The sequence below is a fragment of the Acanthochromis polyacanthus genome, chromosome 9, assembly GCF_021347895.1.
Source record: "Acanthochromis polyacanthus isolate Apoly-LR-REF ecotype Palm Island chromosome 9, KAUST_Apoly_ChrSc, whole genome shotgun sequence".
NCBI classification, from domain to species: domain Eukaryota; kingdom Metazoa; phylum Chordata; class Actinopteri; family Pomacentridae; genus Acanthochromis; species Acanthochromis polyacanthus.
Window position 1 is genome coordinate 28,294,972 of NC_067121.1, and position 16,495 is coordinate 28,311,466.

A 16,495-nucleotide genomic window follows, 5' to 3' on the forward strand; every position below is an offset into this window, starting at 1 on the left:
TTGATGACCAGAACGGTCCATACACAGGTAAAGAAGAGTGCTTTAATGCATAGGTTTGTGACGCACGCACTCATGCACACACACACACATTTTCACTCAAACTCAGGTAAAACAGCTCAGACAAGGATTGAATTGAGTGTTAGAAGCAGCGAAAATGTTTTTTCTCCTCCAGGCTTGCCCTGTACAGAGAAGAGGGGTGTGCAGAGACAAAAGGAAATATCTAGTTGTTCATACACAGCTGTTGGCTGTTCACAGTATGGGGGTTTCCTGGAAATACTATAGCAAGCAGATGTGCAACTGCACATGCACGCTCAAGGATGAAAGTAACGTAAACTTCAATGTATATCCTATAATGGTATAGAATATATTTGTAGCTGAATAACAGTCACTGCTGTGTTTATAGGCATCTAGTGCAGCATCATGAAACATCTGTACATTTCTTTTTCAGGCATTGTGGATATATCAAAGCCAAGCAGGACCCTGACGAAGAGAAGATGCAATTCCAACATGGTCGAGGTAAAAGCACAAACACGTGCACACACACTGAAACAAGGAAACTGTATGACATTTGTCTTTAACCAAACCTCACACCCACCTGCAGTTAATCACTTCACTGCCTGTATTTATGGAAGTAAACAACAGACAGAAGGAGGAATATTTTGAACAAAGTGAACAAAGACGCTGCTTTTTTCTTCACATAAAACCGTCATATTTTGTTTGCATATCTCAGGATGTATCATCAGAACTGAAAACAACAGAACATAAGTCTCTGACTTTGTAGCATTCTCAGCTGAATTAACCACATTGTTTCACAGTTTTGGGCTCAAATGTTTGCTGGCAGAGCGAAGCTCCTTATGGGTTCCTGTTAAAATTATGAGTCATTTTAACACCACTGCTAACAAAGTAGCTATGTGTTTCATTATGTAATAATTTGTAATGTCACTCGACAGAGCACCCACGCTCAAGATCCCATTTCAACAGGAATTCACACTAAATCCATGCTAGCTTCTGAAGGAAAGTGTTTCCCCAAAGGCATCAATAAAGCATCATATTAATAATATGATCTATTTAATATTCCTTTTACATACCATAAACCCAGCATGGGTTCATTTTCTTCCACTATATTTGAGGAACGCTCTAAACGAATTTAATCCTTTTCCCATTTCACTTTTCCACTTGTGCAGTCAAGCTTCCAGGCAGCAGAACTTACATCCATCCTCACACATACGAAGACCCCAACCAGGCCGTCAGAGACTTTGCCAAAGAGATAGATGCTTCCAATATTCGCATAGAAAGAGTCATTGGAGCTGGTGAGTTGGCAGTAAAACAGCAGTAGGCTACTTTAATAACTAGAAAAAAACTGTAAAAAATGAAGTTGTTTAAATTCAAATGACTGAATCATTTTAGGAATCATTTGCATGGAAGGACAATTTTCCTTATTTTTGAGGAATCATTAGTACCTGTAAAATATAATAATTGTGGATCTGGATGCAATTTAGAGTCAATAAAAGAGCGTAGAAAACTTCTAAAGTCACAGATAAGAGAACCCAGATATTCATCAATTGTACAAGCGCTTATCTTTTAACAGAAGTTTCAAAGTTTTATTATGTGTGTGTGTGTGTGTGTGTGTGTGTGTGTGTGTAGGAGAGTTTGGGGAAGTGTGCAGTGGGCGACTTCGTGTGCAGGGGAAGAGGGAGATCTATGTGGCCATCAAGAGTCTGAAGGCCGGATACTCGGACAAACAGAGGAGGGACTTTTTGTCTGAGGCCTCCATCATGGGCCAGTTCGACCACCCGAACATCATAAGGCTGGAGGGTGTCGTCACAAGATGTGAGTAAAAACCTTGACTCCATTAAGTGTGCGTGGGAGTGTGACGCACACACACTCCCCTTTCCTTTCTCTGCATTTGTGTGGGAGTGTGTGTAGATGTGCGTCTGCCACGTACCTATTTGAGAAGCAGCAGAGCTGTTGGTGATGTAAATAACAGTTGACCCTGGATCAGATAAAAGTTCCATTACCATGGTAACGCACTGGTGAAGCATGGCAGTGTGCATGTGATGCAGCTGTCCACCTCTCAAAAGGCCACTTGTTTACTTCACATGATTGTGTTTGGGCAATTAGAGTGAGTGTGTGTGTTCATGTAGGTGAGACAGACACAGGCCTGGTTCAACAAGATAGCTGATTCGTTATCAGCGGGCCTCACTCACTCACAATCACTCTCTCTCCCTCTATCCTGCTCTCGTCTCATATCCCTGTCCGACTCTCCTCCCCCCATCTAACCTTCTCATTCAGTCGCTCCCTCTTTCTCTCCTTTTCACTCGCTGTCTGTCTCAGTCAGTCAGTCTCCTCTTCTCACCCTCCAGTACTCTCTCTCTCTCTCTTTGTCATTCTAACTCAGTGTCAGAGTGCGTAAATGCTAAGCCGGCTATATCTGAACATCTTTTCCCTCTGCGTTTTTGACCCACGACCGCACTAATGCTGCATGCACAACTCTGGCCGACTTCTTCTCTTGACCTAACCCTGGAGCTCCTCATAGAATCGGAAGAAGCCACCAAAACGTGATAAAGGGAACCTGTGCCTGGGTATCCCTGCTTTTTTTTTTTTTTTTTTTTAAAAGCAACAGCCTTTAAGATTAAAATGCAAAACGACAAATTTCAAGCAGTTTTGAGATCATGAGCCGCAAAACCAACAGATAACTATGGATTTTTGCATAAAAATCATCATTAATACCACAACATTTAATTCTGGAAGAACAATTCAAATCTTTTCCACCATCCAACTGTTACTACTGGGCTTTTGCAACACTAGTAGATATTGTTCTGTTGTCCATGAGTGAAATGAAATATTTAAGTTGCAGCCATAATAAAAGCAGGTTGTATCCGCTAAAAGCTGAGAAAAAGTGCCTCAGTGTTTCCTGATACACTGATCCATCCTTTACTGGAGAAAAGGAGATAATGCTGTCCCACAATTCCCTGCAACAGCAACTTTCAAAGCAACCCACCACCCATGGCAGACCCACGTTAACAACATTCACTGTCACATGACTAAAAAGCCTAGTGGCAGTGCAGTTAGATTCTCTGAGCACCGTGGTTGTGTTTTCCCCATCGATTCTGCCTCCCATGGTTCCTTGATCTCGTGAGGCTTTCCATTGAGGTCAAGGAAAAATGTTTACAGACTATGGTTCTAAAAGTTTAGGAAGAGACTGAAAATAATTTATTGGACTACTTGACCACAGCTCAAGTCTCCTTCACCTCCAATCCATGTTTGGATGCCTGCTTTTTAAATGTAACAGTAGGTGATCGCTCAGTGCATTAATATTTATGCCAAGTTTGCAGTGCAGCAGCACCTGATTAGCAGGTATCTTCACGACCTGTAATCAAATCCTGATTTTTTGCTTGTTGAGATGGCAGATAAAAGCAGAAAACTGTCAACAGTAACAACTATATTGCAAGTCTGTCTGTGTTAAAGCAGGTATAGGTGATAACAAAAAGCAGGGGTGGACATATTTTTAGCTTGGAGCACTTTTTCAACAAAAATTACCAGTAAACACGAATGTGGACGTCTTGTGCTTCACATTAGCTGAGTCAGTGTGGACGCAGTGTCATTGTTCTCTCTCGCCGGCTGTTCATACTCCTCAGTGCCGCTGCTCCGTCCTTCCTCTGATCTGACACCTTGTTATGCAGATGTTTGTGAGACATCTGCAGACGAGGAAAAGGAAGAGGGAGAGAGTCAGCACAAAGAAACAGAATTGTAAACATGCAGGCAGACAAATAAACCTTCTCTCCCCTCATCTCACTCCCGACTCCTTCTCCCTTTGCCAGGCATACAAAGATCATCAGTCCATCACACACCGGTGCTCAGTGGCACTTAGGCAAACAACAAAAGAGCAAATGCATATGCACAGGCTTTTATCATGAATATTAATAATTCATAAAGTTAATTGGGTGTGGTTTTTAACCTCATGAATATTCAGCAGCATGCATGTTACGAATGAGACCCCAGTGCATTTCTTATTCATTTCCTGCTATTCTGTCACTCTCTCTCCTGCTCTGTTTCTGTCGCAGACATGAAAGAGACATGAAACATGTAGACATGTAATTATGCCACTTTCTTTTCAGGAACTCACTATTCTGGTTTAAAATACCGGAATAAATTCAAAAATTAGTGCCAAATTTTTTTGAAATTTCGAGGACAATAGCGCAGTTGACAGTGGAAACAGCTAAACACCGACTTGACAAGCAATTTATTTTAACATAAGAAAGTATTCTTTATTCCGCTGTGTGTTCTGAATATAAAATATTTAGTTTTTTTTTGGTTAGGTGCATGTAATGAGTGCTTGTCTGCTTTTACATGCGTTTCCTCGTGTCTCCCTTCTCACCTGTCTTCACGGCACATTGAGGAGCTGATAGAGCCCCTCAGAAACAAATCTCACTAGTGGAGCAGTAATTTCACAGGTCACAGCTCAGGGTTTGTATGTGCGAGCAAACGGGGTGAGAGTTGAGATGGGTCAATAATTCCTTCAGGCCCTTTTTCTCTGGCACCAGCTGGTCCCTTCACAGCACCCTCAGTCTAATCAGACACGCTGACCCTAACTGCTCTGGACTCAGGTGTGCAGGATTGGTTTGTGTAGGTGTAAGTAGCTGCAGAGTCAGGAGCAGTCGCAGTAATATCGGTTTAAGTAGGACTAGGAGTAATTGCTGCTCTGCTGTGGTAGGTATAGGAGAGATGCAGCAGGAGCTGCAGTAGCTGTGGTGGCACAAAGTAACATTGCAGCTGTAACAATCTTAATGGTAGGAAAGAAAAAGAAACAGTAAAATAATGGCAAAGAAAAGGAAAAGCGATTAAATATGAAATATAATCAGTATGGGAAGTGCTTAGATCCTTTAATTAAGTAAAAGTACCAATGCAGCACTGAAAAAATACTCCATTACAAGAAAAAATTACACCCAAGTAAAAGTAAGCAAGTATTAGCAAAGTCAAAGTCCTGCTAAGGTTCTTCCAACTGATTTGTTTTCATATACACACGTGGACAAAATTGTTGGTACCCCTCAGTTAAAGAAGGAAAAACCCACAATTCTCACTGAAATCACTTGAAACTCACAAAAGTAACAATAAATAAAAATGTATTGAAAATTAAATAATCAAAAACAGCCATTACTTTTGAATTGTTGATTAACATAATTATTTAAAAAAACAAACTAATGAAACAGACCTGGACAAAATGATGGTACCTCTATAAAAGATTGAAAACTATTTGACCAGAGTGACATGATTAACTCAGGTGTGTCATTTAATTGACATCACAGGTGTTTCCAAACTCATAATCAGTCAGTCTGCCTATTTAAAGGGAGACAAGTAGTCACCCTGCTGTTTGGTGAAAAGGTGTGTACCACACTGAACATGGACAACAGAAAGCGAAGGAGAGAATTGTCCCAGGACATCCGAAAAAAAATTATAGACAAACATCTTAAAGGTAAAGGCTATAAGACCATCTCTAAACAGCTTGAAGTTCCTGTGACAACAGTGGCTCATATTATTCAGAAGTTCAAGACCCACGGGACAGTAGCCAACCTCCCTGGACGTGGCCGCAAGAGGAAAATTGATGACAAATTGAAGAGACGGATCGTTGGAATTGTATCCAAAGAGCCCAGAGCAACCTCCAAAGAAATTAAAGGTGAACTCCAAGGCCAAGGTACATCAGTGTCAGATCGCACCATTCGTCGTTGTTTGAGCCAAAGTGGACTTCATGGGAGACGACCAAGGAGGACACCACTGCTGAAAAAAACTCATAAAAAAGCCAGACTGGAATTTGCAAAAATGCATGTTGACAAGCCACAAAGCTTCTGGGAGAATGTCCTTTGGACAGATGAGACCAAACTGGAGCTTTTTGGTAAGGCACATCAACTCTATGTTCATAGACTCAAAAACCAAGCATACGAAGAAAAGAACACTGTCCCTATGGTGAAACATGGAGGAGGCTCAGTAATGTTTTGGGGCTGCTTTGCTGCATCTGGCACAGGGTGTCTTGAAAGTGTGCAAGGTACGATGAAATCTGAAGACTATCAAGGCATTCTGGAGAGAAATGTGCTGCCCAGTGTCAGAAAGCTTGGTCTCAGTCGCAGGTCATGGGTCTTCCAACAGGACAACGATCCAAAACACACAGCCAAAAACACCCAAGAATGGCTGAGAGAAAAGCGTTGGACTATTCTAAAGTGGCCTTCTATGAGCCCAGATCTGAATCCCATTGAACATATGTGGAAGGAGCTGAAACATGCCATTTGGAGAAGACACCCATCAAACCTGAGACAACTGGAGCTGTTTGCTCATGAGGAGTGGGCCAAAATACCTGTTGACAGCTGCAGAACGCTCATTGACAAATACAGAAATCGTTTAATTGCAGTGATTGCCTCAAAAGGTTGTGCAACAAAATATTAAGTTATGGGTACCATCATTTTTGTCCAGCCCTATTTCATTAGTTTGTTTTTTTAAATAATTATGTTAATCAACAATTCAAAAGTGATGGCTGATTTTGATTATTTAATTTTCAATAAATTTTTATTTATTGTTACTTTTGTGAGTTTCAAGTGATTTCAGGGAGAATTGTGGGTTTTTCCTTCTTTAACTGAGGGGTACCAACAATTTTGTCCACGTGTGTATGAAATCATTATATTATAATTGTGAAACATCAGTGTGTCAGCAGCTTGTTATTGTTGTTGCTGCTGAAGTTTTCAACTATTTCATACAATGAGAGTGGAAAGAAGAAAACACAAACTGGAAACAGATCTGATACACAAATCTGTTTTCAGTTTCTGGACTTTTTCTCTAATCTTTGATTCATGGTGGCATATTGGATCATTTGAATATTTATTGAAATGAAACCATCTGAGAAAAATTACTATTTGGTGGAGCTGTTAACAAGTCATAGACATCTGAAATGTGAGCCGACTACAAAAAGCTGTTTCGAAAAATCATTTGGAAACCATTGGTTTAGTCTCAAACAACATGCTGGTATTAAACTTTACCAAGACAAGGTAAGTAAAAGTAACTAAAACTGCCAAAATAAAGGTAGTTGAGTAGAAAGTAACATGTAGTGGACTGGAAGTATAAAGTAGCATAAAATGGAAAATAAATAAACCACTTGAGTAAATGTAGTAAGTTACTTTCCACTACTGTTGATTAGTCATTTACTTGCAAAGCGTTGGATAACTGACACCACTGGCAATAATAATGCGATCTAATTTAAAGGAAAGCATATTGTACTGCACAATAACTGTCAGGAAATGCACCGTAATAGAGCTGCAACTACTAATTATTCTCATTTGTCATCACTTTGCTGCTTATTTTCTCAAATAAATGTCTGGTCTGTAAAATGTAATGAAAAAAAACCCCTACAAATAGTTCCTATCAAAGCTTCCTAAACCCATGATGGTGTCCTCAAATGTTTTGTTTTGTCCTACTAATGGCCCAAAATCCAGAGCTAATTGGTTTACTATGATGTAAGTCAAAGAGAAGCATCCTCATGGATTAAAAGCTGAAAATAGGAAAAGGCTTTTTTTTTTTTTTTTTTGCTCAAGAAATTACTCTACTGATTAATGAAATGGCAAAGTAGTATCAGCTTAATTTTATGCTGCTCAACTAATTACATAATGGACTACTCATTTCAACAGTACAGGAAGCAGTTAGGTTAGTCAGGGCTTTCCCTACATAGAAGAATTTTGGAGAGGTTTTAGCCGACACCCCGGGAAAACCACCAGCACTATGAATGATAAGAATTGAGGGAAAAAAAAGTCTTTTTTTAAAAACAATTTTGCTAATAGACATTTTGTTTGTCTAATGGCCAGAAATAAAAGTAAAATTTATAGATTTCTGTGAAATGAGGGAACACAGACTCATTTCCTTTACTGTATGTGGATAAATCATGCTTGTTGTAGTGTGTATTGTGTACAAAGCCTTTATTATATAGGGTTTATCTACTGGCATCCAGTGTAACATAACTATTGCTTTCTGTCATTTCTTTTCATTCCAGTCCACCAGTTTCTTTCTTTCTGGCTCATGTTAAATATTTAATTGTTTCAGTTATTGTCTTCTTGTTCTTTCTTGACTAAAATCAATTTCAGTAGACCTTTTTAACTCATCCCCAAATGGGCTATTGTGTGTAAGTGTTCTCACTGATGTTAAAGAAGTGGAATAGTCGACTTTGTTGAAGTAATTATCAATATGTGCCACCTACAAGTAAAACAGTAAATGTGATGGTACAGAAGTAGCTGTCGTAAAGGGAGCGTTTCAGGAGATTTTAAGCCGATTTACTCAGTGCAACATGCATTGGATTGGATGGCACACGTGTGTTGGGCCCAGTGAATCGACTGAAAGGGACGAAGTTTCCAGCCGAGCTGTGGAAGTGGTCGCCGTAGTGATTATTGTTGTAATACTAATGGCTGTAGTGGTAGTAATAATAATTTTGCTCTGCTGTATTTTGTATTGGGTTTATGCATGAGTGCCTATCTTGGCTGTTGTTCATTCATTTCTGTGTGCACATGCACGTGTGTGTGTGTTCTCTGCTTAAAACCTCATAAGCCTTCAGCCGCTGCCATGTGCCACTCTAATAACCTACTCTGCTGTCTGTCACCTGATTGTTGCTATTGTCATGCTAATTAGAGCGCCACATGCGGGAAAAGAGGGGAGAAAAAAAATAGATCTTTCTTTTCTCTCCATGTCTCTCTACACATCAGAAAAAGTGCAGCAATCTGCCCCCAGCCTATCTCCTCCCCTCCTCCCTCCCTCCCTCCCTCTCTCCCCCACCTCCATCTCCTTATCTTCCCTTTATCTCCCCCATCCCTCATTTTATCCATCCGTCCTTTATGTGTTTTACAATCGCTGCAACAATCGGCTCATTTGGAAAACCCTCAATTACCGAACTCCATCTCATCTGACACACACATTAAAAAAGGAAAAAAAAAAGGCTGCTCTACAAAGGTGCCGTTAAAACCCAGCAAAACCTCGTTTTCCGCCCGTCCTCTGTTTGAAGAAAACTAGTGATTAGTTTTAACTGTGTGTCTTTGTGCGCCAAACAATGAGTGTTTCAATATTTCCTGTCAGAGTGTTTGAAAGTATTCATGTTTTGAATATGCATGCAGATCTGAAGATTGGACTGCACAGACAAAAAATGAGGACGAGAGAGGAAACTGGGAGGAGCAAAAAAAGTAGAGAACAGGTGACGACGGGTGCGGGATGTAGGGGAGAAGGGGGCATGGATGGATGAGATAGGATACAAGAGCGAGGAAATGAGAGGAAGATGGGGCTTGAGAATGAATGACGGCGACGGAGAGTGGCGGTGGTGGTGGGGAGATGTGCGAAGAGATTCCAGGGAAAAAGGGGCAGACGAGAGGAGAGATGGCGAGGAGACAAACGTGAGGAAATGAGAGGAGATGAGAAAGCGAAGAGGGAGGAGGAGAGGTGAAGAGAGCAGAGGAGATAAGGTTATTGAGTTTCTGTCCGTCTGTTTCTCCGCACCCCCAACAACCTCACATAGCGCTTCCCAGAACAGAGATCTGTCCTGTGTTAAAAGCATTGTATCATTTAGTTCAGACCCTTAACATTAATCAATACAGCAGTTATTTCATTTTCTCGTTTGTACCTTGGGCGGCCTCATTCAATAATGTGGTAATGCGGCCCACCGGCGCACACACAGATAGCTACTCATAATGTAATTGTCCAGATGTATACAGAGTCTATCACTTTCGTTTACACTCTCGCCAACGCGCACAGAAACAGCCTCTCGTAATGTAATTTACCTCTCAGACTGTATATATGTAGTCTCTATCACTTTCATGCACACACAGCAATTCGTAACTTCACGCAAGCGAGGCTTAAATGATCCGAGCTTTATTCCAGAGAAAAGCAGAGACAACACTTTCTACTCTCAATAAAAAAAGAAAAAAAAAAGAGCAAACTCCTTTTCTGATCCATTCCATAACACACTCCACCTGGCAGAACATCAATACCCAATCTGCACACACACACATCCATACACTGGGAGGTGCTTTTAGCTCCGCCGTGTTATTTCTGAAGGCGATGAAAGGCAATAAATTCGAATGAATATGAATGTGATTAGTTAATTACGTGCTTTCAGGAGGAAATTGAGGAGCGCTCGTGAATGTTTGTCGGAGCTGGAGAGGCTCAGTGCTGCCAGCGTCTGTGTGTGTGTGTGTGTGTGTGTGTGTGTGTGTGTGTGTGTGTGTGTGTGTGTTTGAATGCCATGTGACGAAGTTGCTACAAGAAGTGAAAGGGATTCATTGTGTCATCGTGTGTGTGTGTGTGTGTGTGTGTGTGTGTGTGTGGTGCCACCTGACAAAAAGAGATGAAATGAGCTAATGTACTGCATGTGGGCGCGTGTGGTCGGTTTTTATTGGTAGCCTCTGTTATCTCTTAGAGTTGCGGGGATAATTCTGCATGGCAGGTGTCCAGATGATAGCTAGTGATAACAGCAAAACTGTGCATGTGGCTCACATGGTTCTCTAAGCCAAGACCACAGGATGAATGTGTTTCATTGTGCTTCACTCTTGACCTGATGGAAAAAGTCTCACCTTCATGCATGCTGCTTAGCATTATCATTAGTTTTTATACACTACTGTTCAGAAGTTTGGGGTCACTTAGAAATGTCCTTATTTTCAAAGTAAAGCAGTATTTTTCAATGAAGGTAACATTACATTTATTAGAAACACAGTCTAGACATTGTTAATGTGGTAAATGACAATTCTGGCTGAAACCGATTGATTTTTAATGGAGTATCTACATAGGGGTACAGAGGTACATGTCCAGCAACCGTCACTACTGTGTTCTAATGCTACACTGTGAGATGACATTATGTAAATTAGTCAGAAATAAAGTTTAGACATTGTTAAAGTAGTAAATGATTATTCTAGCTGGAAATGACTGATTTTTAATTGAATGTCTACATACAGACAGAAAGGGAGGGTGGGGGGGAACAGCTTAGCAAACAGAGTGGCCGTCTTGCAACCGGAGGGTCGCCGGTTCGATCCTTGGTCACGGAGAGCTCATGTCGAGGTGTTCCTGAGCAAGACACCGACACCGTAGTTACTCCTGATGGGTCATGGTTAGCACCTCGCATGGCGGCTTCCATCATCAGTGGGTGAACGGGTGAATGTGACATGTAATGCTTTGGGTATCTTTCAGGTATAATAAAGCACTATGTAAATACAGACCATTTACCATTGTGTTAGCTAACCGTGTTGAAAGGCTAATTGATGAGTAGAAAACCCTTGTGCAATTATGTTAGCAAAAAGTGTTATTTGCCTTGGAAAACATGAAATTGTCTGGGTGACCTCAAACTTATGAATGGTGGTGTAGCTCAGACTCAAACACAGCACACAGAAAGCCAGGAAGAGTCAGGCCTCCATCCAAGTCAGGATCAATCCCATCGATGCTTTTATTTGCCCACAGAGATAAACGCACCCACAGCAGCACACATACGTTCTCCACCTCTGATCTGAGCTAAAATCAGGCCGTCATCATCCTCATTGTGCCGTCTCTCCTCACTCGCCATGTCCTGAAACCAGCTTTCTGTCTCTCTCCCTCTCCCACACTCACACAGAACGATACACCACACACAACACAGGCCCCGTGTGGAGATAAATGTGACCAGCAGTCCTCACCCCCAGCAGAAGAAAATCCAATTCTCTTTCACTTTTATCCCTGAGACTAATGTTACTGTCAAAGAAGACACCACCACCAGAGACCAGGCGACTCTGCTTGTGTGTGTCTGTGTGTGCGTGTGTCTGTGTGTTGTGCTGCGGTGAGATAGTGAATTCATTTAAGGTGATGTATTGCTGTCTTTACCTACAATCTTACTGTAGGCCTCGGTGGTGTTGTTCCAGCCTTTCCATGACAAGCTTTTGACCTATCCTCCCACCGTCCTGCCTCTCTATTCCACCTTTCTGTCCTTCTGTGTCCTCTCTCCTTTCATTTCATTTCCTTCCTTCTCTTCTTTTTCCTTCCACATCTTCTTCATTTCTCATCTTCTCTGGTCTAACTCTCTTTCTCCTTCCTTATTTTAATCCATTTCACATCTTTTTATCAAGAAAGAGAAAGAAAGAAAGCAAGAAAGAAAGACATATGAGCTGTTTCATAAAAAGAACTTCCAACGAGCTCTTCTGCGATTTTTGGGAGTATTTTTTTCTTATAAATTCCAGCCCCTCACATTTTTTTCTCTTCAAAAAAAGAAAAAAAAAGAAAAAGAAATCTATAAGAACCCTCGCTATCTGCACTTCTCCTGCCTCTCCCCCCTTCTATCATTCTGTCTTCATCTCTCCCCCAGGTTTTTTTCCCAGCATCTCCTAGGTCTGATTTAGGAAATGTGACCTATTCATCACAGCTGACAGTCTGTGTGTTTACAAGCTGTGCACAAACACACACACACGCCATCATTTGTAACCGCACATTGCATGTTTTTTTTGTGATTGGCAAAGCCTGACTGTCGGGGGGTGGTGCCGAGGGAGAACCCCGTAAAACAGGGGCAACTGCTGTTTCTTGTTGTGTGTGCGAGTGTGCACATGTGATTGCAGGTACTTTGTTAATCATTTGTAAGCCCCACCAGATGCCATGCAGGGGACCAAAGTGCGCGGGGCCTGTCAGTCAACCTCCCCTTCATCACGCACGCATGCACACAAACACACACTCATGCAGGTGCATAGCGATCCAACCGCAACCCCCTTCCCCTGAGGCTGATTAGTATTCATGAGATCTCAGGAGGCCCCCTTATACACCCGCATACACACACACACACACATATTCTGGTGGATTGGTCTATTCTAATTATCTCCTGGCGTTTATGGAGAGGGCTGATTAGAAGCTGTCAGTGTGACTGATGACGACATGCCATGTTATCCCCCAGAGAGAGCCAGAGAGACAGAGAGAGCGGCTGGTCACAGCTGTGGACTCGGCTTCTTCTCCGTCCTCGTCTCTTTATAGTTTGTGCATTTCTTCCTTGTAACTCTGCCTCGTTATGTGCCTCCCGTAGGTAAGCCAGTGATGATCATAACGGAGTTCATGGAGAACGGATCTCTGGACACTTTCCTCAAGGTGAGTCACGGCTCAGCTGGAAGCAGCACAGCATTTGCATTTCCGCCAAGGTCAGGTCCACCAACATTTTACAAAGGCCACACAGCTACAAAGAGTTTGAAATTGTAGAGTTCATTTTCTAAAACCGCTGTACTCAAGGGCGCATTCTTAAAAAACACAAATAATACAGAATTACAGAAAAGGTTCCTGACTTAAATTGTATTTCATCTCTCAGTGCTGGAGAATTTGGCCTATTAAAGTTTTACTAAATCCATCAAGGGCAAAGGTTTACGCAACCAAAGACTTAAATAACAAGTTTCCAAATGGTATTGAACCAGATCTGTCACGTGGTTTGATCACAGAGTCCAAAATACAGCTACAAAACCTAAACAAAGAACTGTAGAGTAGACTTAGTTAACTTAAGGTAAATGTGCAGAGCTGGGAGACATTAAACAGTCTGCAACAAAATGGACCGTTTTCACTAAACAATACAATGAAGTTATTTAGGACATGACATGAAACGTTGAGGTGAAAAATTACAACTGATTCATGACACTGAATTCACATATACTGAACCTTTGTTCAGTAAATAGGAACAGAGAAGTGGATAAGAAACAATCAGGCGGATGTGTGGTCGCCGCACATTTTCATTACATGATTTTTTGACACTGGGTCTGTGAAATGCACTTATCCCAGAACAGAGAACTGCAGCAGACTGCTGACAAATGGGCAATAAAACAAAGAAAGTATATTGCTTTGTGTGCAACATTTGCTTTGTCAGGGCAAACACAAGTCAACAATTCATTCCAAATGTATTGAAACACCAGAAAAGTCATTTGGTTTCCAGAGTGGAGAGAGCTCAGGACAGCAAAAGGAGAGAAACATGTAAAGGGAATCGGCATTATCATGAATGAACATAAGAATATAGTCAGCAGAAATATCACTTTGGGCTTTCAGTATGCTGATCGAGTATTTGGTGAGGTTTGGAGAGCAGGAAATGCAACAATAAAATAAGTTGTTTTTTTGTTTTTTTTACCAATCCCCAATCACTGAACCAATTTAAAACTCAAAGGAAGGCTGTGCAGTTATTGCTTTGTTATCGAAATCAACATGAAAAGAGAAGATCTGTATCATAATAACAGTAATTAATTTAAGGGTAATTCATCACATGAATACATGTTTTGAAATAATTATTCCTTCTAGCTATCCTTTCACAAACCTTCAGACATAATTAGTATATACTGTTCATTTTATCAAGGGATGCATAAAAGTATATTTAATGAGCGATGCAGAGAACGAGAATATGCAATAATGTTGGAATATCCGCAGATCTTCCTTTTCATTCTGTGTCTCTCAAATGTAGTAAAGATGTTGATTTAGCTGAGGAGCTCTGAATTAGGTTTTGCCTACACTCAGATGAATAGCGCGTTGCAGCCCTGGTGCGCCTCACATTCAACGTCCCCCTGATTCATATTCAGAGTTGTTTGTCAGCCAGTAAAATCACTGCAGTGCTCCAGAGCCATTTAGGCTGTGATGATAGGCCCATCGCTAAATAGACACCAATCCCATCAGCAACACTGACACAAAATGAAGTGACTGATAAAAAGTGGCAAAAGCATAATGTCACACAAAAACACGCAGATCCATGTGCGTTTTCCTGCTACAATATGTATTGTAATGAGCATCGTAAAGACTGCCCGCAGTGACTCCATATAATTATGGAATCAGCTTTATGGTTTTTACAGCTCATCTGCGCATCTGGCATCCATGTGTCTTTAATTATGCTGACCATTTATTAAGCAGATCTCCCTCTGAAGTAACAAAACCGCTCGTCTCCCTCTTCATCTCCTATACTGTTCTTCCGCATCCCATTCTCAGGTTTCCATCTTTCCCAGTGCCGCATATAGAGTTTGTCATTGTTAGCAAAAAGCAATGCGCCAAAATTTGCCCAAAATTCCACCTCTCTCATTCTTCATCTCCTCGTCTAACCTCCATGCCCTGCATTTCTCTAAGCTCTCTCTTTCCTTGCCCTGCCCACCCTTCCTCCTCCTTCCTGGCAGTGCAGTGTGGTGGGCAGATTGATAGAGGAAGTCAGTAGGTTTGTTAGACAGTCCAATCAATCAGCATCTCACAAAACCACCGGCTAATTAACTTACTCCACAGCTGCCGAGGGAGAGAGAGAGAGAGAAAGACCAAAAAAAAAAAGAAATGATAGAGGAAAAGGGGGGTGGGGTGGGGGGGGGGCACAGATGCAGAAAGATGAAGGAAGATAGATAGATAGATAGATAGAGATGGAATCAAAGTATTACAGAGTTCTCTCTCTGAGACAGAGACTGGGGGAAGACAGAGATGGATGGAGAGAACAAAGAGGAAGAGGAAGGAGAGATGATATAAAGTAGAGAGGGTGACTGATAACATGAATGGCTTTTTAACGGGGACCATTGGCCCGGGGCAGAAATAATTGGCAGAGGAAGGTGAGTTGGACGGTCATCGATCAACAGGCTCCACTCTCTGCCAACGACAGCTCAAATCTGAAATCCAGTGAGCTCCGCATGGGCACGCGGTCAGTATTAGAGAGGAAAGTTTTGTCTGCTCTGTCAGATCCAATCCTCTGCAAGTAGGGTTTTTTTGTGATCCTCCATTGATCCCTGGAAGGAGAAATTCATCTTTTGCTTTCCACCCTTCACAGGGAGGTCAAAGCGCAGGGTTAGCAGGAGCTGAAAGAGATTCTGAGTCTTGTTCAGGGACACTTGAGAAACGTGGATTGCTGCCATCAGAAACGCTTGAATTCTGGCCTAAACCTTCACTTCCAGCTGAGGTGGTTAAAGGACCTACACCTAATCACTGAGCCTCTGTGTTTCTCCTTGTTTCTCGCTCCAGAAACACGACGGCCAGTTTACAGTGATCCAGCTGGTCGGCATGCTGCGGGGCATCGCCTCAGGTATGAAGTACCTGTCAGACATGAGCTACATTCACCGAGACCTGGCAGCACGAAACATCCTGGTCAACAGCAACCTGGTGTGCAAAGTGTCTGACTTTGGCTTGAGTCGAGTTCTGGAGGACGATCCAGAGGCCGCCTACACGACAAGGGTAAGACACACACTCACAATCTGCCATGAATAATTGTCTTCAACTACAGTTCATCCAACCACTGACTTCTACGTTATTGTTCCTGAACTATAACAGGCTGGTGGAAAACTTACTTGAACCAGATGGGCATGAATAAATCTTAAACAAAGAGACCTACTCCAAAGAAATGTATCTGCAGATAATTAGACCTGATCCAAAACACAAATGATCTAAACAGACATAAACAAAGCGAATGCTCCCACACAGGGAACGGATGTGCCACCAATTAGCTGGCAAACAAATAATAGCAGTACATGTCTCAGCAGTATATCCATCTTGACGGTCTTGC

At 41.8% G+C, this 16,495-nt stretch overlaps 1 protein-coding gene across 2 annotated transcripts in view; it reads left to right on the forward strand.

Annotated features, from left to right (window-relative positions):
• Positions 1 to 16,495, forward strand: part of epha4b (eph receptor A4b) — a 100,359-nt gene that overhangs the window by 73,138 nt on the left and 10,726 nt on the right. For both annotated transcript variants that reach the window (XM_051953230.1, XM_051953229.1), the window contains exons 11-15: positions 449 to 516; positions 1,185 to 1,310; positions 1,645 to 1,830; positions 13,037 to 13,098; positions 15,958 to 16,167. In XM_051953230.1, coding sequence (XP_051809190.1) covers positions 449 to 516; positions 1,185 to 1,310; positions 1,645 to 1,830; positions 13,037 to 13,098; positions 15,958 to 16,167 — 652 coding nt within the window. The remainder of the gene's footprint in view (positions 1 to 448; positions 517 to 1,184; positions 1,311 to 1,644; positions 1,831 to 13,036; positions 13,099 to 15,957; positions 16,168 to 16,495) is intronic.